General features: G+C 37.3%; 1 protein-coding gene across 3 annotated transcripts; it reads right to left on the bottom strand.

The window, feature by feature from the left end:
* Positions 1-138: 138 nt before the first annotated feature.
* On the bottom strand, positions 139-18,144 carry LOC124259240 (DNA polymerase nu-like). Of its 3 annotated transcripts, none has more exons than XM_046693353.1 (22): positions 18,078-18,144; positions 17,225-17,382; positions 15,630-16,847; positions 15,239-15,279; positions 14,687-14,775; positions 13,739-13,915; positions 12,566-12,672; positions 11,964-12,073; positions 10,886-11,004; positions 10,101-10,310; positions 9,538-9,621; positions 8,737-8,892; positions 6,522-6,705; positions 5,717-5,797; positions 5,221-5,335; positions 4,732-4,814; positions 2,843-2,914; positions 2,405-2,464; positions 2,143-2,253; positions 1,770-1,851; positions 1,094-1,161; positions 139-462 (listed from the first exon to the last, which is right to left on the bottom strand). In XM_046693353.1, the coding sequence occupies exons 3-22, from the start codon at positions 15,962-15,964 to the stop codon at positions 338-340; spliced, it is 2,409 nt and encodes an 802-aa protein (XP_046549309.1). In that variant the 5' UTR covers positions 15,965-16,847; positions 17,225-17,382; positions 18,078-18,144; the 3' UTR covers positions 139-337. The 3 variants fall into 3 exon arrangements, with proteins under 3 accessions (XP_046549309.1, XP_046549315.1, XP_046549323.1); XM_046693359.1 differs by having other exon boundaries at positions 15,630-16,809; XM_046693367.1 differs by lacking the exon at positions 5,717-5,797.
* Between the last annotated feature and the right edge of the window lie 685 nt (positions 18,145-18,829).

Here is an 18,829-nt window from a genome sequence, read left to right as displayed (position 1 = left end):
TTACAAGGGGCAGAGAAATGAAAGCAGCTAAAATGGCTCAAACTCACTGATTATCACCTAAGGCTGAAACATATTACAAAGAAAAAACAACTCTTACGGATATGAAACTTCTTTAAAATTTATTTTAATCCACAAAAATACATTCCAAATTCAAAAACAATTTACTGTATGTCAGTATATTAGCTTATAATAAAGTTTACATGTCAGCATACCGGTTTAAACTGATCTTCATATGATTGTCTAATGTCATAAACTCATGGTCTCATGTTTGCATAACAGACTAAGCTGACAATCAAATGTCTGTCCAACCTCAAACTGATGGTTGAAAGTCACAAGTTTACTCAGAAGACTGTAGATGTGCCCATGATGTTCCTGTACTAAGTGTCACTCGGATTGGGACATTGAGTTTTGCCATGTCCATACAGAGAGCTCTGCTGTCTTCCATGACATCTTTCACAATACCTGCAACATGTCACACAGAATAACACAAGCCTTCAATATTATGATTACTTTGCCACAATTTGAAATTTCTGTGTCTTTAATCTGAAGCGTTCGCTCGTCACGCTTAAGACCCGAGTTCGATTTCCCACATGGGTACAATGTTGGTTTTATCGTGCTAGCCCACTGAGATACCATGCCACAGTGAAGCATGAATACCCCACTCAGACACATTATACTGACTCCAAGCCAACCAGTCCTTGTTGTACCCATAAATGCCGAGCGCCAGGCAGAGAACAACAAGTACCATATTTTAACATCTTTTGGTATGATGCAGTCAGGGATCAAACCCTCGACCTTCCGCTGTCCGGGTGGACGCTCTAACCACTACACCACAGAGGCGGTCCACTTTAATCTGAAGTTAATGATACTACAAGTGAATGCTAATTTCAATGTCCTCCCATCTGAACATTGAAAATTTTCTGGAGCAATATATGAAGATTTAGATATGTACAGTGAGCATGTGGTACTGCTTTGACATATTATTACCCTGTACCTAAACTTTACAATTCATTTCATATGGTGGGAAGGCAAAATGTGGTTGTGATTCAAATGAATGCTGTACACATTATTGCCCCACAAACATTTCTCTGACCTTTGACTTTGTCTAGGTGTTCTTCTTGCACCTCATACAGCAGTTCATCATGGATCTGGGCGAGAAGTCTGACAAACATCAATACACACTGATAAGACTCATAATTTCAAGGTAAAAATACTGTCAGTCACAACAGACAAGACGATTTATTTGTCTGACAGTGTGAAGTTTGTAACCACAATCGTACTTAAGCAAAAGCTTCACAGGGGTTTAAAAAATTCATTGTGTTCAAAATTGAGAAAATACAATGCCACAGGAATACCCCACTCATTATACTGATTAATTGCCCAGTGGTCCTTGTTTCATCCCCAAAATGCCAAGCAGAAGGTGGGGTGAAAAGAACTACCACTTCTGGTCTTTTGGTATGAAAGTGGATCAATCTTTCACTCTCCGGTCCAGGCAAGTGCTCAATTCACTTGACCATGGGGGCAGTGCTCAGACCTCAAAGTTCAAATAATTAGGATCATAAAGGTGTAGAGTGTATATTTGTCTTATTTCCATAAATATTTGATACAATAACATGTATGAACAGTGCTCAGATATCAAAGTTCAAATAAGTAGGATCATAAAGGTGTAGAGTGTCTATTTGTCTTATTTCCATAAATATTGGATACAATAACATGTATGAACTTTATGTATTGTGTAACTAGATTCACTTATGCAATGTCTGTCATACCTAACTTTTGAACTCATGCCATGCTTGTTGAGATGACTTTGGACCTGTAGCATAGCTGCCTTACACAAATCAGCAGCTGATCCTGTGTGTGGGTAAACATAATGGTAAACGCAGTTTGTAATAACATCTTGTAGCAGGATTACACAACTTGTACTCCAAATAGTTTAAAATCTAAATCTCTTTGTATCATCATAAGCGACACGCAAACTGACATAATTCTAACAATGGTTGGTATTGAATCTCATTCAAGACAACTAAATATTGACATTACTGGTATTTCCTGTTTAATGATTATTTTCAGAATTCTCCAACCATGTCCAAGTGAGATGTCTGTAAGACTTCAAAGACTTTAGTTTGATTTTAATTTGATTACCCTGAACACAGAAATTAACAGCCTGCCTCCCAGCCTGTGCCCTCAGCTGGGGAGATGGATGATTAATGTGTGGGATGAGGCGTTTCCTCTTGAAAATTGTATGTGTGAAACCTAGAAATTGCAGAAATATATATAGGCATTATCTTTGTTGATATGTACATTGACACTTAAAACATCTATACTGATAGATAAGAAAATGATCCTTCATGTCATATAGTCTTCTTTAGTGTTTGTTTAAAGATAATAATGAATTATGACTGACCATGTTGTTGGCAGAACTCGACACACTTCTTCGTGAAGCTGTTTACAGCAGGGAATTTTGCTGAAACCATAGGTAATCCAACTTGATGAACAATACAGAGAGCATTGGTACAGTTGCCATTTAATCTGATTAATCTATTATTGAAGAGTGACTATGTTCCATGTCCTGCTGTCCATTTCCAATCTAGGTCTTGATCATTATGGTCATATTCAAAATGGCACAGGTGTCTGAATTACTTTAATCAAGCCACTAAGGATGGACAAAATGCCTATGCCTAGTAATCCCCAATAGCTCTTATTAAAACAAATTTGCTTTGAAAATAAATTGTAATTCAGAACCAATAATATTACCCTTAGAAACAACTAAATATCTTTAATGATTAATCACGCAAGCATCATCATCACCATCATCACAAAGAAAATCAGCTGCAATACATACTGAGGAAGCTAGTCATGATAGCCTTGGCATCATTGGAGCTCACTTTGAGATAATCAGCCAACTTCTCTTTGCCTACAACAGAACAATGGCTTGTCTTAAAAAGTCATAGGGTCCCAAAAGAAGATACGGCTGATGCTGGGGTTTCAAACATGATTGCAATCAAGGTGTTTTCACAGATAGTGAGGATATGAAAGGAGCTCTATTCTCAGAGTGGTTGTTGGTTTCAACACTGCTGTGAACAGTATTCCAGTTATATCATGGCATGTCAGGTAGAAAAGCTTGAAATGATGCATGTCTTAGACGTATAACACTTTGATGCAACCCACAAACATGGGCATGGTGGTGACAAGCAATAAAACAGATTCGTGTCTAACTGTGATTCAAAACAACAATTTTTAGGTTTCTGGTTTAATCTGAGTGAGTGAGTGAGTTTAGTTTTATGCCACACTCAGCAAGATTCCAGCTATATGGTGGCGGTCTGTAAATAATGGAGTCTGGACCAGATAATCCAGTGATCAACAGCATGAGCATCAATCTATGCAATTGGGAACCGATGACATGTGTCAACCAAGTCAGCAAGCCTGACCACCCGATCCTGTTAGTAGCCTCTTACGACAAGCATGGGTTACTGAAGATCAATAGTCTAACCCGGATCTTCTCGGGTAGGTTCAATCTGAAAAAATCCTAGTCATTAAAATATTGCATTAACAGTGAAAGAACATATACTTTAAGTATCTATTGCTGAATTCCTGTCACACAATCTTCAAATTTTATTATCCAGGGTGGTATCAATGGAGATACACTTGATATTTAGGCATGTACAATCTTCTTCTAATGCAGGGGCGATGGGGTAGTCTAGTGGTTAAAGCGTTGGCTCGTCACGCCGAAGACCTGGGTTCGAATCCCCACATGGGTACAATGAGTGAAGCCCATTTCTGGTGTCCCCCGCCGTTATATTGCTGGAATATTGCTAAAAGCGGCGTAAAACCAAACTCAGTCAGTCAGTCTTCTAATGCAGTTACCTATACCTGCATAAGTTATGCTTAATATTCCATGGGTATACATCATTCACAAATACAGTGTTCTTAAACTATTTTTAATTTCATTCATAGCAATGTTTGCCAAGGTCTTTACAATATAATCAATTAATGCCATCTTTCATATGTGTTGGTTTTACTGGGTTCTTTTTCGAAGAAACCTAGGTTATGGTGAAAATATAAGTAATATAAAAGTCTCCATATTGTACAATTTTCTCTTGTAGACAGAAAACGTATACCATTAACAAAAAGTAGGGGATATTGGATTTACAAGACTGATAAAATGCAAATGATGAAGCCAAGGAGGAAAGATATGATTAAGAGAAATTAAGGGAAAATGTGACAATTTATTCCATTCCTTTGGAAATGTTTCATCTGTATGGATATATATTACTTTTTTCCCATATGCATTGACATCAGCTAGTGGTATGCAAAATGGAATATCCCCTACATTTTTTTGAATGGTATATTGTAAATTATATACTCTATTTTTGGTAATTTGTGAAATGTGGTTAAAGTTTTAGTTTTCACATGAGAAAAGTACCACATTGAGTTAACTTTTCTGGTTCAGGCAACGAAACAATTTGTGACTCAATTTAAAGACAAGGGATTATCAGGCTCATTGGTGGTTAAAGAAACTTTAAACTGGTGTGTATCATATTGACAATTCTTCCTCGACTGATGAACCATGTTACAAAAATATTGTGCCTAATGTTTTTAATTCCAACTGAAGAAAACATCTAACAAAATCATTTAAGATATTTGAACATGAAAAGCGAAATACATGTACCTAATGAAAACATACTTCCTGCCTAATTTCCTCATAACTGGATTAGGACAGCTTAAACTCACCCACTCCATACATGACTGAGTAGACTATTCTCTTGGTCTGTTCTCTCTCTGGTGGACTGACTTCATCAACTGACTTGCCCAACCTACATGTAACAATTGACTGACTAAGCCCAAAAGCAATCATATGTATACAGTTAGTCTGTCTCACAGTCCCTGAACCACATTATTTACCCTACTGCCAAGCCCTATCTGCAATGCTAAAGTCTAATTAAAGCAAGTCTAGATTTCCTCAGGTTCTGAATCTCTGGTCTCCCTGGGGCTCCTTTTCAATTTAAATGGGCTTGTTTGTTACTATAAAAATTATATATATTCAGAGACTAAGTGTTAGTCTAGTATACAGTGTACAAGTATTGTTGCACGACTTTCTGAAGACAATTAATTCCAAAACAATTTCCAATTACATGCATTCATACAGTTTGCACATTGGTTTTATTTACCTAAATGAACCAAAAACATAGGCAATTTTTAAATAACAAATGCAGTCCAAACCATTGTGATGTGAGTTCAATGAAGATGTCATGGAGTTGAGGATTGTTGAAGATACCCAGAAGGACTTGGTCATCAGCCAGGTGAGCTAACAGTCGTAACTCTATCTGTTGAAAGTCTAAAAACATTAGTTAAGACATTGGTTAGATGCCATAGTGAAAACCTGGTATTACTATAGTTCTATAAAAAGTTTTATATATATGTTTATATTAAAAAAGAAAATATATTGGTAGAATGAAAAGGATTTATTTCCCCTTGTGTTGTACAAAAGTGCTATAATCAAGGCTAGTGGTGCGAAATGAAATGACTGTTATGATCATGTAGAGCAAATTTTTGAACATGACAAACTCATGCAATGTAATATAAAGGCTTACAATAGGAGGGCCATTTATCATATTTCTAACTCAGTTTGGATAAAGACATAAATTGAAAACACTTAAACCTTGAATAAAAATAATTTCTGTTGAGCAGTGTTTGAATGACAAAAGAGTTTCTCTACCTGCTGCCAGTAACAGGTGCCCGTCATGGCTGATGAACGGTTCTCGAGCAAAGATCTGTGTGGTTTGCTCACTTACTTTACCTGGCAAAACAACCATACAGCATTTAATAAGATGTCTGGAGTGACTGTTTGCACATACAGATTTGACAGTTCTCACATTTCTTAAAATCTATAATACATTTCAAAGCTTCAGATTGACATGAACACATGAGTAAAGTGACCTAAATGAAAGTCCAGGTATAAGAAATATGGGCCTGGGAACATTTGGCTTATCTATGATAGATCACTGTCAGTGACCAATGGCAGATGACAGTTTGAAACACTAATATTCTAAGTAAATTTATGATAGTTATTACAAATATATAAAAACTACGATAATAATTTCAAAATGTTGATAGATTAGAATGGAGTTTATGATTGCTGGTATATAAAGATGGTCATTTTGACTGTAATATTGATTATTAGGCTAAACTTTCTATGGTATACATGTTTTGCTTACCAAGAAGCTTGGGCTGTTTGAAATTTTGTTTAAAAAATATTGTGATGCTTAATATTAAACAAAATTGGGTTCATTGGTCTGATGGGGAAAATTAATTACTATTCTGTTTAAGTGTTATTTTAATAACTTCTACCAATGTAAGCCTTTTTTCCTTTCTTTTTTTGGATCAAATATAGAGCAGTGAGAACAATAAACTAAGAAAAAGACTGATGAATTCTTATGTATTTGATGATAGTTGTTTTTCTCTCATCATTCATGCAGTTGAACATGGCATTTGAAAAATGTAAAAAAAAGCTGTTGCCTTACCAACAATAAAGTTGTCCTGAACATCTGTGATGGTGACAGGGACCTTAGGGATGGCCTGTATGTTTGGCTGTGATGATGTGAGTCTCCCTGTGGCAGCAGCTGTCTGGTCCCAGTGGGTAGACAGGTAGCCTTTCCTCACACAGGATGCCATCCCATCAACATAGGTAGACTTCAGCTTCTGGAGCTGCCACAAGCATCAAGTATGACAGGTAAAAGATAAAATTTGCAAGCTTTTGAAAATATGACACAGTAAATAACTAGAAATATGAAATGTATGAAATGCTGTACCAACTTCAGGGAAGGTTATATTGGCTGAAAGATCTGTCCAATCATATCATTGGCAGCATGAAGTAGGGTGTTATGTCACTTTCTGCAATATGACTGCAGGGCACATCAGGAATGGGCTTCACACATTGCACCCATGTAGGGGTTCGAACATGCATCTTTGGCATGATAAGCAAACACTTTAACAACTAAGCTACCAATATGAAAATTGTTTCATTGCAGTGTTTGACTGATCAAATGAAATCCCTTGGGACCTGCATCAGAAAAAGTTCCCAGCATACTATACTCTCCCCAAAAGAAACGCATTATGAAATAGCAATTTCATGTAGCAATGAATTAAAACGTGATTCATTTTACAAAAGGTTTTGCTCTGTTTATGAGTCCTATGGTGTTTATGTTTTGAAACATCACACAAAACGCACCATCCGTAAAATACCCGTATTTAACAGCATGATTTTCAATTTCGGCGTGTAGTGTCACAGAATACACAATTCACATGCAATGCACGTGAAAGTTGGGGATCAGATAGTCTCAATGATGGGTATAAAAGTTTGATCGCTGTCTGTCGATTATTCACTGTATTTGGAATATTGTTGATGAACGCAAAATGCCACGTCTAAGTGAAGCCAACCGTCATACCGCCATTGGTTTGCTTGAAGCTGGCCAGTCTCAACGTGCAGTTGCCCGACGCATGAATGTTCACCAAAGCACCATTTCACGGCTCTGGGAGAGATATCGCCGGCAGAATGTGGTAGCAGATGAGTGGTGGGCGACCTCGCGACCACTGCGGCGCGCAGGATCGCTACATCCGGGTACATCACCTGCGTCATCGAACAGCTGCGACCAGTACGCTCGACAAATACCGGATTGAGGAGGCTTTCTGCACAGACCGTCAGGAACAGGTTGAGAGAGGCTGGTTTACGTGCCAGAAGACCTTATTTTGGCCCTGTGCTTCGACAACAACATCGTCGACATCGAGTTCAATGGTGCACCAACGTTCAGGCCTGGAACCTACTGAATTGGCGTAGAATCTGGTTCAGTGATGAATCACGATTTCTATTGGAACGATGTGATGGAAGAATGCGGGTGTACAGACGTCGACGCTTGCTTACCCCAGGGGGACAGATTCGGTTGGGACAGTGTTATGATGTGGGGAGCGATCACCTGCCATAGGAGAAGTGATTTGGTGATGATCCAGGGCAACCTGACAGCTCAACGGTAGTGTGACGAAATCCTACGCCCACACCTCCTTCCAATCATTGATCGCCAGAGGGAGTAGTTTCAACAGGGCAATGCCAGGCCCCACACAGCACGTCACACTAGAGACTTCCTCCAGAACCACAACATCAATGTGCTCCCCTGGCCCTCAAGATCACCGGACTTAAACCCGATCGAACATCTGTGGGATGCCCTGGACAAGACGGGTGCGACGGCGTAACCCTCAGCCCCAGACACTTCAGCAACTTGCACAGGCACTACAGGCAGAGTGGGCAACACGAGAATCTTAGACTTATTCGTTCGATGCCGAGGCGATGCAGTGCAGTTCTGGTTGCCCACGGTGGTCACACGAGGTATTGACTTCAGCGCCACCACACGTCTCCATGTGACACTCAAACTGACTTTCATCGAGTTGGTGCCAAAGACGGATAAGTCTGCATTCCCAGTGTGCAATTTCGCTATATTTCATTGACTCATAAAGCCTACAAGATGTTTCAAAATAAACATAAAAATACAGTTGAAATTCCTATATGCGTTTCTTTTTGGGAGAGTATATTTCATGTAGTAAGTACCAGACAGTCATTTGTCCTTAGTTGATGACTTGAAATCCTATCTAGTCAGCTGAGGATGCTACTTTATCATTTGCCAGCTTCAGTGACATAGATGGAAATCGTGCTAAGCCAAAAACAAACACATCCTAGGAATGACTCACCTGCCTATATTCCAACACTATTGCAGGTAGAGCATGAGTGTCCTTCAGCTGGGTCAGGGTGGCTTCGGAAGTCGACTTCTGATGGGCAACAGTGGTCTTGGCTATCTTACTCTTACCTGGTAACTTCTCATCCAGTCGAAGCTCTTCATACAGAACCTGAATGTATAAGGATATAAATGCATCCATTCCACATAACCTGGTTCGACGTCATTAATACTGAAGATGGCATTACACTGATGGGTCAGAAACAAAAACATACGTTTACAAAATGTGAAAGAAAATGTGGAAGGGCACATAGATTAAAAATTCATGAATTCCTTTCAGACGAGTCCCAAAATTTGCATATTATACATAAGGCAAACAACTGGCCTTGTTATGATTGTTATTCAAAAATTGATAAAAATTTATTATATACTCATGGAAACAAATAAGGGAACACATGAAAGTTCAAGTGTTCCGTTATTTATTTCCAGAATTTCACCCACAGTGCAATACATACCTTGTGAAGAAACCTGGAAAAGAATAAAGGAACACCTGTACTTTCATGTGTTCCCTTATTCGTTTCCATGATTATAGTAATTGTAATGCTTACAAGATATGTAAAAAGGAATGTCATTTGATGCCAATCAGTGTCTGTAATATAATGTGTCTATTGTCAGACAATACGCATGAAAATATATAGTTATTAATTATTTAAAGGTTCTTTCCTCTGAATGTCACAAACATTTATGGCTTGGTCAATGGTGTGTTCCATACAGGACATCAAGTTGTTTGTGTGTATTCCATGTGTTGAGTACCCACCTGTCTGAGCTGGGGATGACTGTTGATACAGAAACTATGCCCTGCTGAAGCAAAGGCTTTTTCTTCCAGCTTTGTAAGCTTTTTCTACGAGCAAAAGTAGAAAACATACTTAGTAACTATTAATAGCTGCAACAAATGTATACAGTTTGACAGGAATAAGTCAGGACTGAGTGAGTTTGGTTTTATGCCGCTTTTAGCAATATTCTAGCAATATATATTTGAGGGGATACCAGGAATGGGTTTCACACATTATGCCCATGTGGGGAATCGAACCCGGGTCTTCGGCGTGACAAGCGAACGCTTTAACCATCAGGCTACCCCACCGCCCCGAATAAGTCAGGAAGGTATAAAGCTCAAGACAAAGCAGTTAAAATAAATATTTCTTTTGATGTCAAATCAACAAACATGACATGAAATTGAAATGCCTTCAGCAAAAATGAGCTGTAACATCTTGCTGATAAATAGCATAATTATTCTTAACCCAAAGGAGGTGTCACATTTGTAGGAGACTTTTAGGCTGACTACCCATATTGGTGAAAGCCATGATAAACATTGCATTCTACCTTTAGTATATTAGAAAAAGCAACAAATGTGGCTGTGTTGACTTTGAATCTCTGCATCTCGAGCTGAGCTAACAAGGGAATCAGGCATGTCTCAATGTTGCAGAATAACCCCCAGAGATCATGTGACCATAGCCGCTCTCTCATCTTGGTCATCATGTCTTGGAGGAGGGATAGATCCGAGTCCAGACTTTTCACACCATCGTGAATCACCTACATTCATACATAACTGTGTTCAAAAGGCAGAAAACTTAAGCATAATGTCATTAAAATACAGACAATATATACAAAACGTTATAAAAATAATAACAAAAATGAGTGAAAAACTATAGATGCCATTTGCTTGCAAAAACAAGGATGTTATCATAGGAGATAAACATCATGTGTTGGCTGGGTGTTATTGAGTATTTGAAGCACAGGACTTCATTTGGAACCAACGGTTTTGGTTAACTTTTGTGCTTACAATTGCCAATTTGGCCTCCCTATTAAATATTAAATTTGTTATTTTCAAAACGGACCTCAGCCGCACGTCTAAAGCCAGGGTCATGAATTGTTTGACCATGCTGCTGCATGGAATCTTAATAGCACATCAAAACTAGCATAAGTCTGGACTGGTACAAGCAGCCACAACATACACTTGCATACACATAGCCATATAAGTGAAAGATTCTTAAACCTCACCTCACCTCACCTCACCTCACCTCACCTCACCTCACCTCTTAGTGTTATGCTTCCATCTATATATCATTACAAACATTCATCAACTGATATGACTACAGAAATGTTACACTGATGGTGTGTCGGACTCCGGACTCCTTGATGACATCTTGTAGACACCGAGGTGGTTTGTCAGAATTCAGCAGCCAGGAGCCAACAACTGGATCCAGAAGTTTCCATGAAGAACAATCTGGGAAAAAACCATTTTGAGCATCCACAACGCTTCTGTTAGTCTAAGCCATAATTATTATGTTTTAAGTTGAAAAAGACATTTCAAATCCTTTTAGAGACTATGCCTATTTGTATCACTAATCACTCACTATATTTTTGATCATTCAAATCTCCTATCCTGTATACTTTTACTTTTAAATATCACTTGTATCTTCTCCATGCAGTCTTGCACATCTGTTAACATGACGAGCATGATGACCAAAAGGATAAGAGTTCATGATGATTAACAAAGTTGTCTCCCTTGATGTGCTATGCCAGTTGTTTGAAATAATTGTCTTCTTTCACAGTAATCTACATTTTTATAGAATGATTAATGAATTATGAGGAAAGTATAACTTTGGATGTCAAAACTAACCAGTGTTTTCAATGAGGGAGGCTGACAGGTAAAAAATTAATTTCAAGCCAGAATTGTTGATATTTCTCAGTTGTACAACAAAGAGGATAATTTGGCCGACTTTCAGAAAACAGCATTTAAAAAGTAAATGTCTTGAATGTGTTGTCAAGAGATTCATGAAGCTGCCAAAAATAGTTAACTTAGTTTGGGAGGAAAAGCTAAGCACTTATATAATTTTCATTCAAGGATTAGAATATGATATGATACTTTTAAAGATGTTTCAAGTACCGGTAAAACATCTTTAAAATGTGTAAATGACGTTTGGTAAGTTTGACAATTTCAAACACTATTGTCGCTTTATAAACATTTTTCTTGAAATTTAGTCTATGGAACTAAATGGTAATATCTGGTTCAAGCTATGTTCATATACTACACATTTGGTTCTTGTTTTCAATTAATCATATATCTCAAATTGTTTCCGATATCAGCACTGCGGTAATTATCAGCACCTTATTGACCAAAGTCTCCTATCTCACTAGAGAAGACTTTTCACACATTGATTTCACTCTTATAATCTATTATACCTTTATTCCAGGTTTCTTCCAGAAGCTTGAGCAGTTCAATGCATACTTGCTTTCCATTCATCACTATTTTCTCAATGCTGTTATTCTCCATTATATCTAAGATAAGGTTTCTGAAAATATGAATGTTTTGTAATTTTAAGTGGATAATCATCAATACTGTATCATATGAACATATAGAAAAATCTCAGTTTATAAATGAGTGAGTGAGTGAGTTTAGGTCTACATTGCACTCAGCAATATTCCAGCTATATGGCAGCGGTCTGTAAATAATCGAGTCTGGACCAGACAATCCAGTGATCAACAGCATGAGCATCAATCTGCGCAACTGGAAACCGATGACATGTGTCAACCAAGCCAGCGAGCCTGACTACCCGATCCCGTTAGTCGCCTCTGACAACAAGCATGGGTTACTGAAGAGTCTAACCCGGACCTTCACGGGTCTCAGTTTATAAAACAAAATAAGAAAGTATAAATAACCCTAATACAAAGGATAATTATGTTGGAACTTAGGCATATTAAACCAGGAAGAGAAATGAAATGTGTAAGATACACTCATCACAATATCTGATAATTTAAGCAGTCAATTGCTCTATTCAATGTACTTGAACCAGTTCATGTAGAATTTATCATCTGCTGTGCAGGAAAACAGAGCCACAGACGATCCTGGATGGGACTTCAAAGTGAATGCCTTCATAGCTACAAACTTCAGCTGAAAATGAACAAGTTTTATACATGTTCTTTTACTCATAGATCAGCTTAATATTTCATTGTCTATTTGATTCATCCCATTAATGATCCTCACATCCGTGATCTTTTCTGCTGCAGTAATTACAGGTATCATAGATTAGATAAGGTGTATCAAATAAAATGTCAGGATCCAGATTTTAACTGAAGTTTCCATGTGTGTTTAAAGAAACTAAACTTATTTGCATGATGACAAATGAATGTTCTTACCTCCACCTTTTGTTGTTCATTTTGTTAAACACTTACTTAGCCACTTACAGTTTCTGCTAATCTAAATGTGATATTGCTGAATGCAGCATAAAGAGCACTTACTTTATCAAACCAAACATTTGCCAAAACAACCAAAGAACTGCCATCATTGTGTAATCATGATTTTAAAATCTTCTTGTCAACTAAGTTGTAAAAGTAAGTCACTACAGGTAGTCATTTTGTTATAATGATTAGGGCTGTAATGAATACACCATGGGGCTAGTATGATATGTTTTATGAATATATAGTAACAGATACAAATATATATTCATGAATACTTTATGTTTAATATCAAGGAATTAAAATGGCAAACGTGTCATTTAATTGCTTAGGTTGAAACTTATCAATAATTTCTGTAGAGCAAAAGAGCAATACATCACAAACAAGGCTGATAATACCTAATGACAGTGCCATAAGGTGCCTTGGTAAAATAGCTCAAGTTACACTACTGCATAACTTGGATATATTGAAATTGTGTATGTCACTTAGATATATAACATACCAGTTCCAAGTAAAATCAGTCTCTTAAAAATATTCGTAAATATTCTAGTGACCATGAATAATGAATTGAATTCATGAAGGAGTACAGTTTGATTCACTGAATACACGCGTGAATTGTAACAGGACTAATTATGGCGCACCCTGGAATACTTTACAGATGTTAGTAATCTCAGTTTGTATGGATGCTTAACTACTGAAAAGTTTGGTTCAGATTTCATGTTTGGCATGTATGACCTTTAGTTTGAATCTGACCATCTTGCATTATTTCACAAAACCTTCACCTTTAGTCCTGCTGGCTGGAAGCACCTCACGCTGGTAGTATTGTCTGAATACACAAGACTAATGCATACAAACTGACTGCTGCAGATGTCTTGCCTCATTCTGTTCCTTGACTCTTCTGACAAGTGTTGCATCTCTATGACACTTGCATCCCCAACTGTTGTGTAGTCTTCATGTAACTGGAAATAAGATGAACTCAAAGATTCAAAATGAAAACAAAGAATGTCATCACATAAAATGTATTGGTTCGTTTGTTATGAAACTTATGAATATAAATACAGAGTTGATACGTCATTCATGCAAAAACATTTTATCTATTAACCAAGATAAAGACTGACCATGACAAAAAAGAAATAATTTGAATGGATCAGCCAAGTTCATGTTTAACATAGGAATACTCCATTGCTGAATGGGAAAATAGTTCAGATGAATATTACAATAGAATAGAATGTGTTATTTGTTATAACTGGTACCAGTATGTGTGCCATGTAACATGGGGCAAACAAATAGAGATCAGTTAGTACTTGGGTCTCTTTGGGTTTTTTTTTAATGGTATTTCCTGATACCAGCTGCAGACAATTTGTGTAAACTGACTTTTAACAGCAAAGTTTCTCAAATCAGTAGGCCATATTGCAAGAGCAATGATAATAATGATCTGACAATAGATTACGGTTTCTTTGCAGCTGTTTCCAGCTTGTCACATGTATTTTGGAAAGGCCTAATGCACCACAATAGAGCAAAATGACCCCAATACTCATCCTTACTGAGAGTAGGGAAAATCTACTAAATATGATGAACTTGATGAAGCCAATTAACTTTTTGTAAATGGTACTGGGCATGTTCTTATCCTTGTGAGTCATTTTATCATTAGGCTTTTATAAACACAAACACTTTTGCCTTTATAGAGAGAATTAATAACTCAATATACAAATATATTGACCAATTACTACCTGATTAGTTTGCTTTCCACAGATTTTAGACTTCTTTGCTTTGCAAAAATCTGGAATCCTGGGAATCTTGTCAGTGTTATCGCTTTCTCCTGCATATCATAAGGGAGCTTTTCATCACATGAAATGCCTCTTGCTTCATGAATGTTGATTGCACAATGATGAGTAAAACAAAAAAAACCTGTGTACTCAGTTCATGCACTGCCAAAGCCTTTTCCTAACAGTGAGCAAGTGATTGAGTGAGTTGGGTTTTATGCCACTTTTAGCAATATTCCAGCAATATCATGGAGTGGGACACCAGAAATGGGCTTCACACAATGTACCCATGTGGGGAATTGAACCCGGATTTTCCGAGTGACATGAACGCTTAACCACTTGGCTACTCCACCATCCCCCTTTACCTAACAAATCTATTATTGTTGAATTAATTTTAAAGAAGGAGATCATATTGAAATCAGTGGGTTAGTGTTATTTAATATTTATGATTATGCAATATTTAATTAAACTTTGGCATACAAGGGTTGTAAAACAGATCATGTAATCTACTGGTCATACCTGGCAAGGTTGTTGATACTTTCACCTTTCTCTCTGCTTCCCTGCAATAATATGTTTGGAATATATAAACTTAATCTCAAAGAAATTATGTTGCAACTTGTGTTCATATAGTACTAAATGTGCAGTTTAGTATTGTATGACAGCCAGTTCAGATAACCTTGAGCTATCCTTATGTTTAGGATGAGTTCAACCAAAATGTTTAGTTTCTACCTTTTCAAATTCGATAAATATTCTATGCAAGGTTATTTGTTAACACAGTCTTCTGATGTAGTGCTTAAGGTTTAAACAATTAAATACAGAAATAAAGTTTGTGAAATATTCTACCCAAAGGCATAATAAATACTGCAAGGGGTAACATATGAAACATCAATAGAACTTTAGAAGTCAGTACCTCATCTGCTTGTTTATTTCCAGCTTCCTAGCAACAGAACAGGGTTGCTGCTGAAAATAGCTGTCAATGTGACTCTGACATCCTTTTTTCTGCAAACCTGGAGCACTTTGTTTGTCATCTGAAATAACTACTACTGTATTCATGTTTCTATCTTCCATCTTATCTGTCTGCTCAGCTGAAACAGGTGCCCCAAGTGTCTTACTTTGGATTGTGTTTCCATGAATAAGAAAGGTATTTTTCTTATTCTGCTCTCTAGAATAGATGCTGGGATTTAAAACATCTCTCTGTAGGCACTGATTCTTGCTGCTTGTGGTCAACCAGATAACATGGAACATCTAGATTCATATTTGAGTCGTGTTCTTCATGGACAATGCTTAGCTCATGTTTCTTCTGAATATGCATCCTCTGCATATCAAGCTCTTGGTTTTGATCAAAGGTTATCTCTTCACTGCTGATTTGCAATGGTTCTACCTGGGATGTGAAAAGATCTTGAGATGCTAAATACAGATCTTCATCATCAATTGTCATGGTGGAGCCGTTAGCTTCTGGAGGCAAGGGAGGAACCAGGGTCAACTCACATTGTTCCAGGAAGCCCAGGTTGAAAAGAGGTCTCTGGTATAGCATCAACCACTGATTGTGGTTTATTGGAACATTCTGAACTGGAACTTCTATGCTGATTTTCCATGACAGTTTCTGAAAGTTTTTGATTCCCAGTTATCTCCTTCATGTTTAAATCATATGCCCTCAGTTTCTTTGGGCTGTGAAAGTCCTCAAATAATGATGCTTTAGGTCTTTTCCTTTTTTCAAGTTTTGCCCTTTCTCTGTCATTGGCTGCTAATAGACTAATAGCATCAAGGTCATATTTGTTAGTAGCGCTTTCATTTTCTGTTGAAGTCTCCTCATAAAATGTATCCTGTTTAATGGTAGGGCCATTTTTGCCTGCATTTGACTGCATGAAATTTATTTTACTTTTCTGTGCTAATTCAAAAGGTCTCTTAAAAATATGGTCATTGACAAATGGTGAATCTGGAGGTTCTGTTTTGATGTGAATAGGGTCATTTATGCTCAGCTGTGATCCAGTTCTTTGAGAAATAACATAATTGTTGTTATTTCTCAGATTCTGAAGTGGATAGTTGTTGGTGTTGGTGGTAGATCGACAAGAAGGAGGTTCAGCCTTGAACTGATTGGAATAAAGTGATCTGTAGTATTCATTTGGATCTGAAAGGAAGAACAGGTCACTTGGCACCAAAGGCCATGAACAACATTGGTACCTTTACCATGGACACAACTAAGCCAGTAGCAGTCAAATAATTACTTATATTCATAGACAAGACAGTTATAGGGAGCAACAATCCTCAGTTTTGTAATTTCTTGTTTCTAACTCTGTAGGCTCAGGGCACTGATTGATACTGTTCAATGCTGTTCTATTCATGATAGAGCATTGTTTGCAGAAAATGCTCGATCTTCTATAAAAAAATATATTGTATGTTCAAATAATTCTTATAGTTTTGTTTTTGAAGCACTGACTGGAAATATCACTGTTTATAAAATATAAATCTCAAGCCTCACAAAGAATAACATAGGACAGTCCCCACCTTGAGACAGACGCTCCTTCTTCATTTGTGCCAGCAGGTATTGGTCTCGCATCTTGGTGTACTTCCTCTGTAGTGACAACATGACTCGCTGAGCATCAGGGGAAAGGGTGGCGTACCACTGGAGGGGAAGTAACTCCTCACTACAAGATATATTCATCCTGAAACAAAATATTTAGACCTGATACTGATTAACTGTTACAATGAAGATTTGTGATTGCATGAAACCATTTCAATCTATGAGTAAGGGCTATAAGAGAAATCTGTTAAGATCTGAATATATTTACATACAAGCAGATAACAAATTACACTATACAGATAATGAATGAAATTTTAAAAAGGAGGCTTATCAAGAGTTTCTTGGAGGGTAAAATAAAATGCCTCAAGTAGCAAATACCAGTTTAAATTTGTCTATGGGTATAAAAAAACAACAACCTCCAATGGTAGTTATAGCTAAAGTGATTGTGACTTGAATTTCACTGATAACAGGGCTGGTAACGGATTATCTATATGTTATTGGATTGGTTGTAACGATAAAATACCTGAAATTACAAAGAAATAAGAACTTTTAAAAAGTTCGGTCTTGTGTATCATAGACCGGAATTGGCACTTCTCCAATAGTCCAAGCTGCGAATAGTTAAGGTATCACAAGTGCTAATAGTAATAGAAAATTCCCTTTTTTATTGTCTTCGCTACATGTTATGGAGGCCCATGTTATTATTTATGGTGACTATTTCAAAGTATTTGACCGCCTTGATATCATGACTTATATCATAACATTCGGCATTAGGTGGGAAGTATGGTGGAATTTTAATTCATACAGAGACGTATATCATGTAGTAATCAATTCACTCACGAAAATAAGTGTCAAATGTCTTCTATGTGTAAATGAAGCAGACGACGTTTACAAATCTCCACTTCCGGTTCCAATCGGTATTTCTCGTGAAAGTTCGGAAATCACTCTGAATTCGTGACCAACTCGTATTATTCAGGGACAAGCCGAAAATTAGCGAATGATCACTTATGTATATTTACATCACACACTATTTCGCCGATTACGTTTTGTTATTTGATTTAAAAAAGCAATTAATGGATCTAATTCTGTAGTCCTAAACTCCATACAGCCTACGGCTCCAATGAACAGATGTTGTTTGTTTGTTTTATAAATTACGAGAGCCCTATGACATTCTTTGTTGGGACACATACTCATTCATGACACATTGTGAATTTTCCTCCTATTGCTTGTGAGTAAAAATGGGCTTACAAGTACCTATCCTTGCAAAGAACTTATACTGCGCCATTATGCCGTATGCTTTCTCAGTACAGATTCTAGTGCTTTGTTGGATGGAGCCCCATCCGATTCGAACCAAAATTCGCCGAGTCAGGAACGTAATCGCCAGAAAACAAAGTCAGCGATCTAATCTACTCAGCCACCGCGTCTTCCACAAAAATGGAAGTCTTGCAACTGGTAGTCTGGATCACTAAGTTAACTTGGTGTGTCCCTCTGACAAGCCTACTTACTTACTTTGTGTGTCCCTCTGACAAGCCTAAATAGGCACGGCTCCCATCGCCAAAGGCTATGAATACACAATGCGTATTTGAAAGTGG

Source organism: Haliotis rubra, unplaced genomic scaffold (assembly GCF_003918875.1).
Source record: "Haliotis rubra isolate DU_JTF1 unplaced genomic scaffold, ASM391887v1 Scf118, whole genome shotgun sequence".
NCBI classification, from domain to species: domain Eukaryota; kingdom Metazoa; phylum Mollusca; class Gastropoda; order Lepetellida; family Haliotidae; genus Haliotis; species Haliotis rubra.
This window is presented reverse-complemented; position numbering and strand designations above follow the sequence as displayed.

Coding starts and splice junctions, on each gene's coding strand:
- LOC124259240 (XM_046693353.1), bottom strand. CDS start 15,964: ATGTTCCATGTTATCTGGTTGACCACAAGCAGCAAGAATCAGTGCCTA. Junction 4,815..5,220: donor ATTGAACTCACATCACAATG/GTTTGGACTGCA, acceptor TGTTACATGTAG/GTTGGGCAAGTCAGTTGATG. Junction 1,162..1,769: donor GGCATGAGTTCAAAAGTTAG/GTATGACAGACA, acceptor GATGTTTGTCAG/ACTTCTCGCCCAGATCCATG.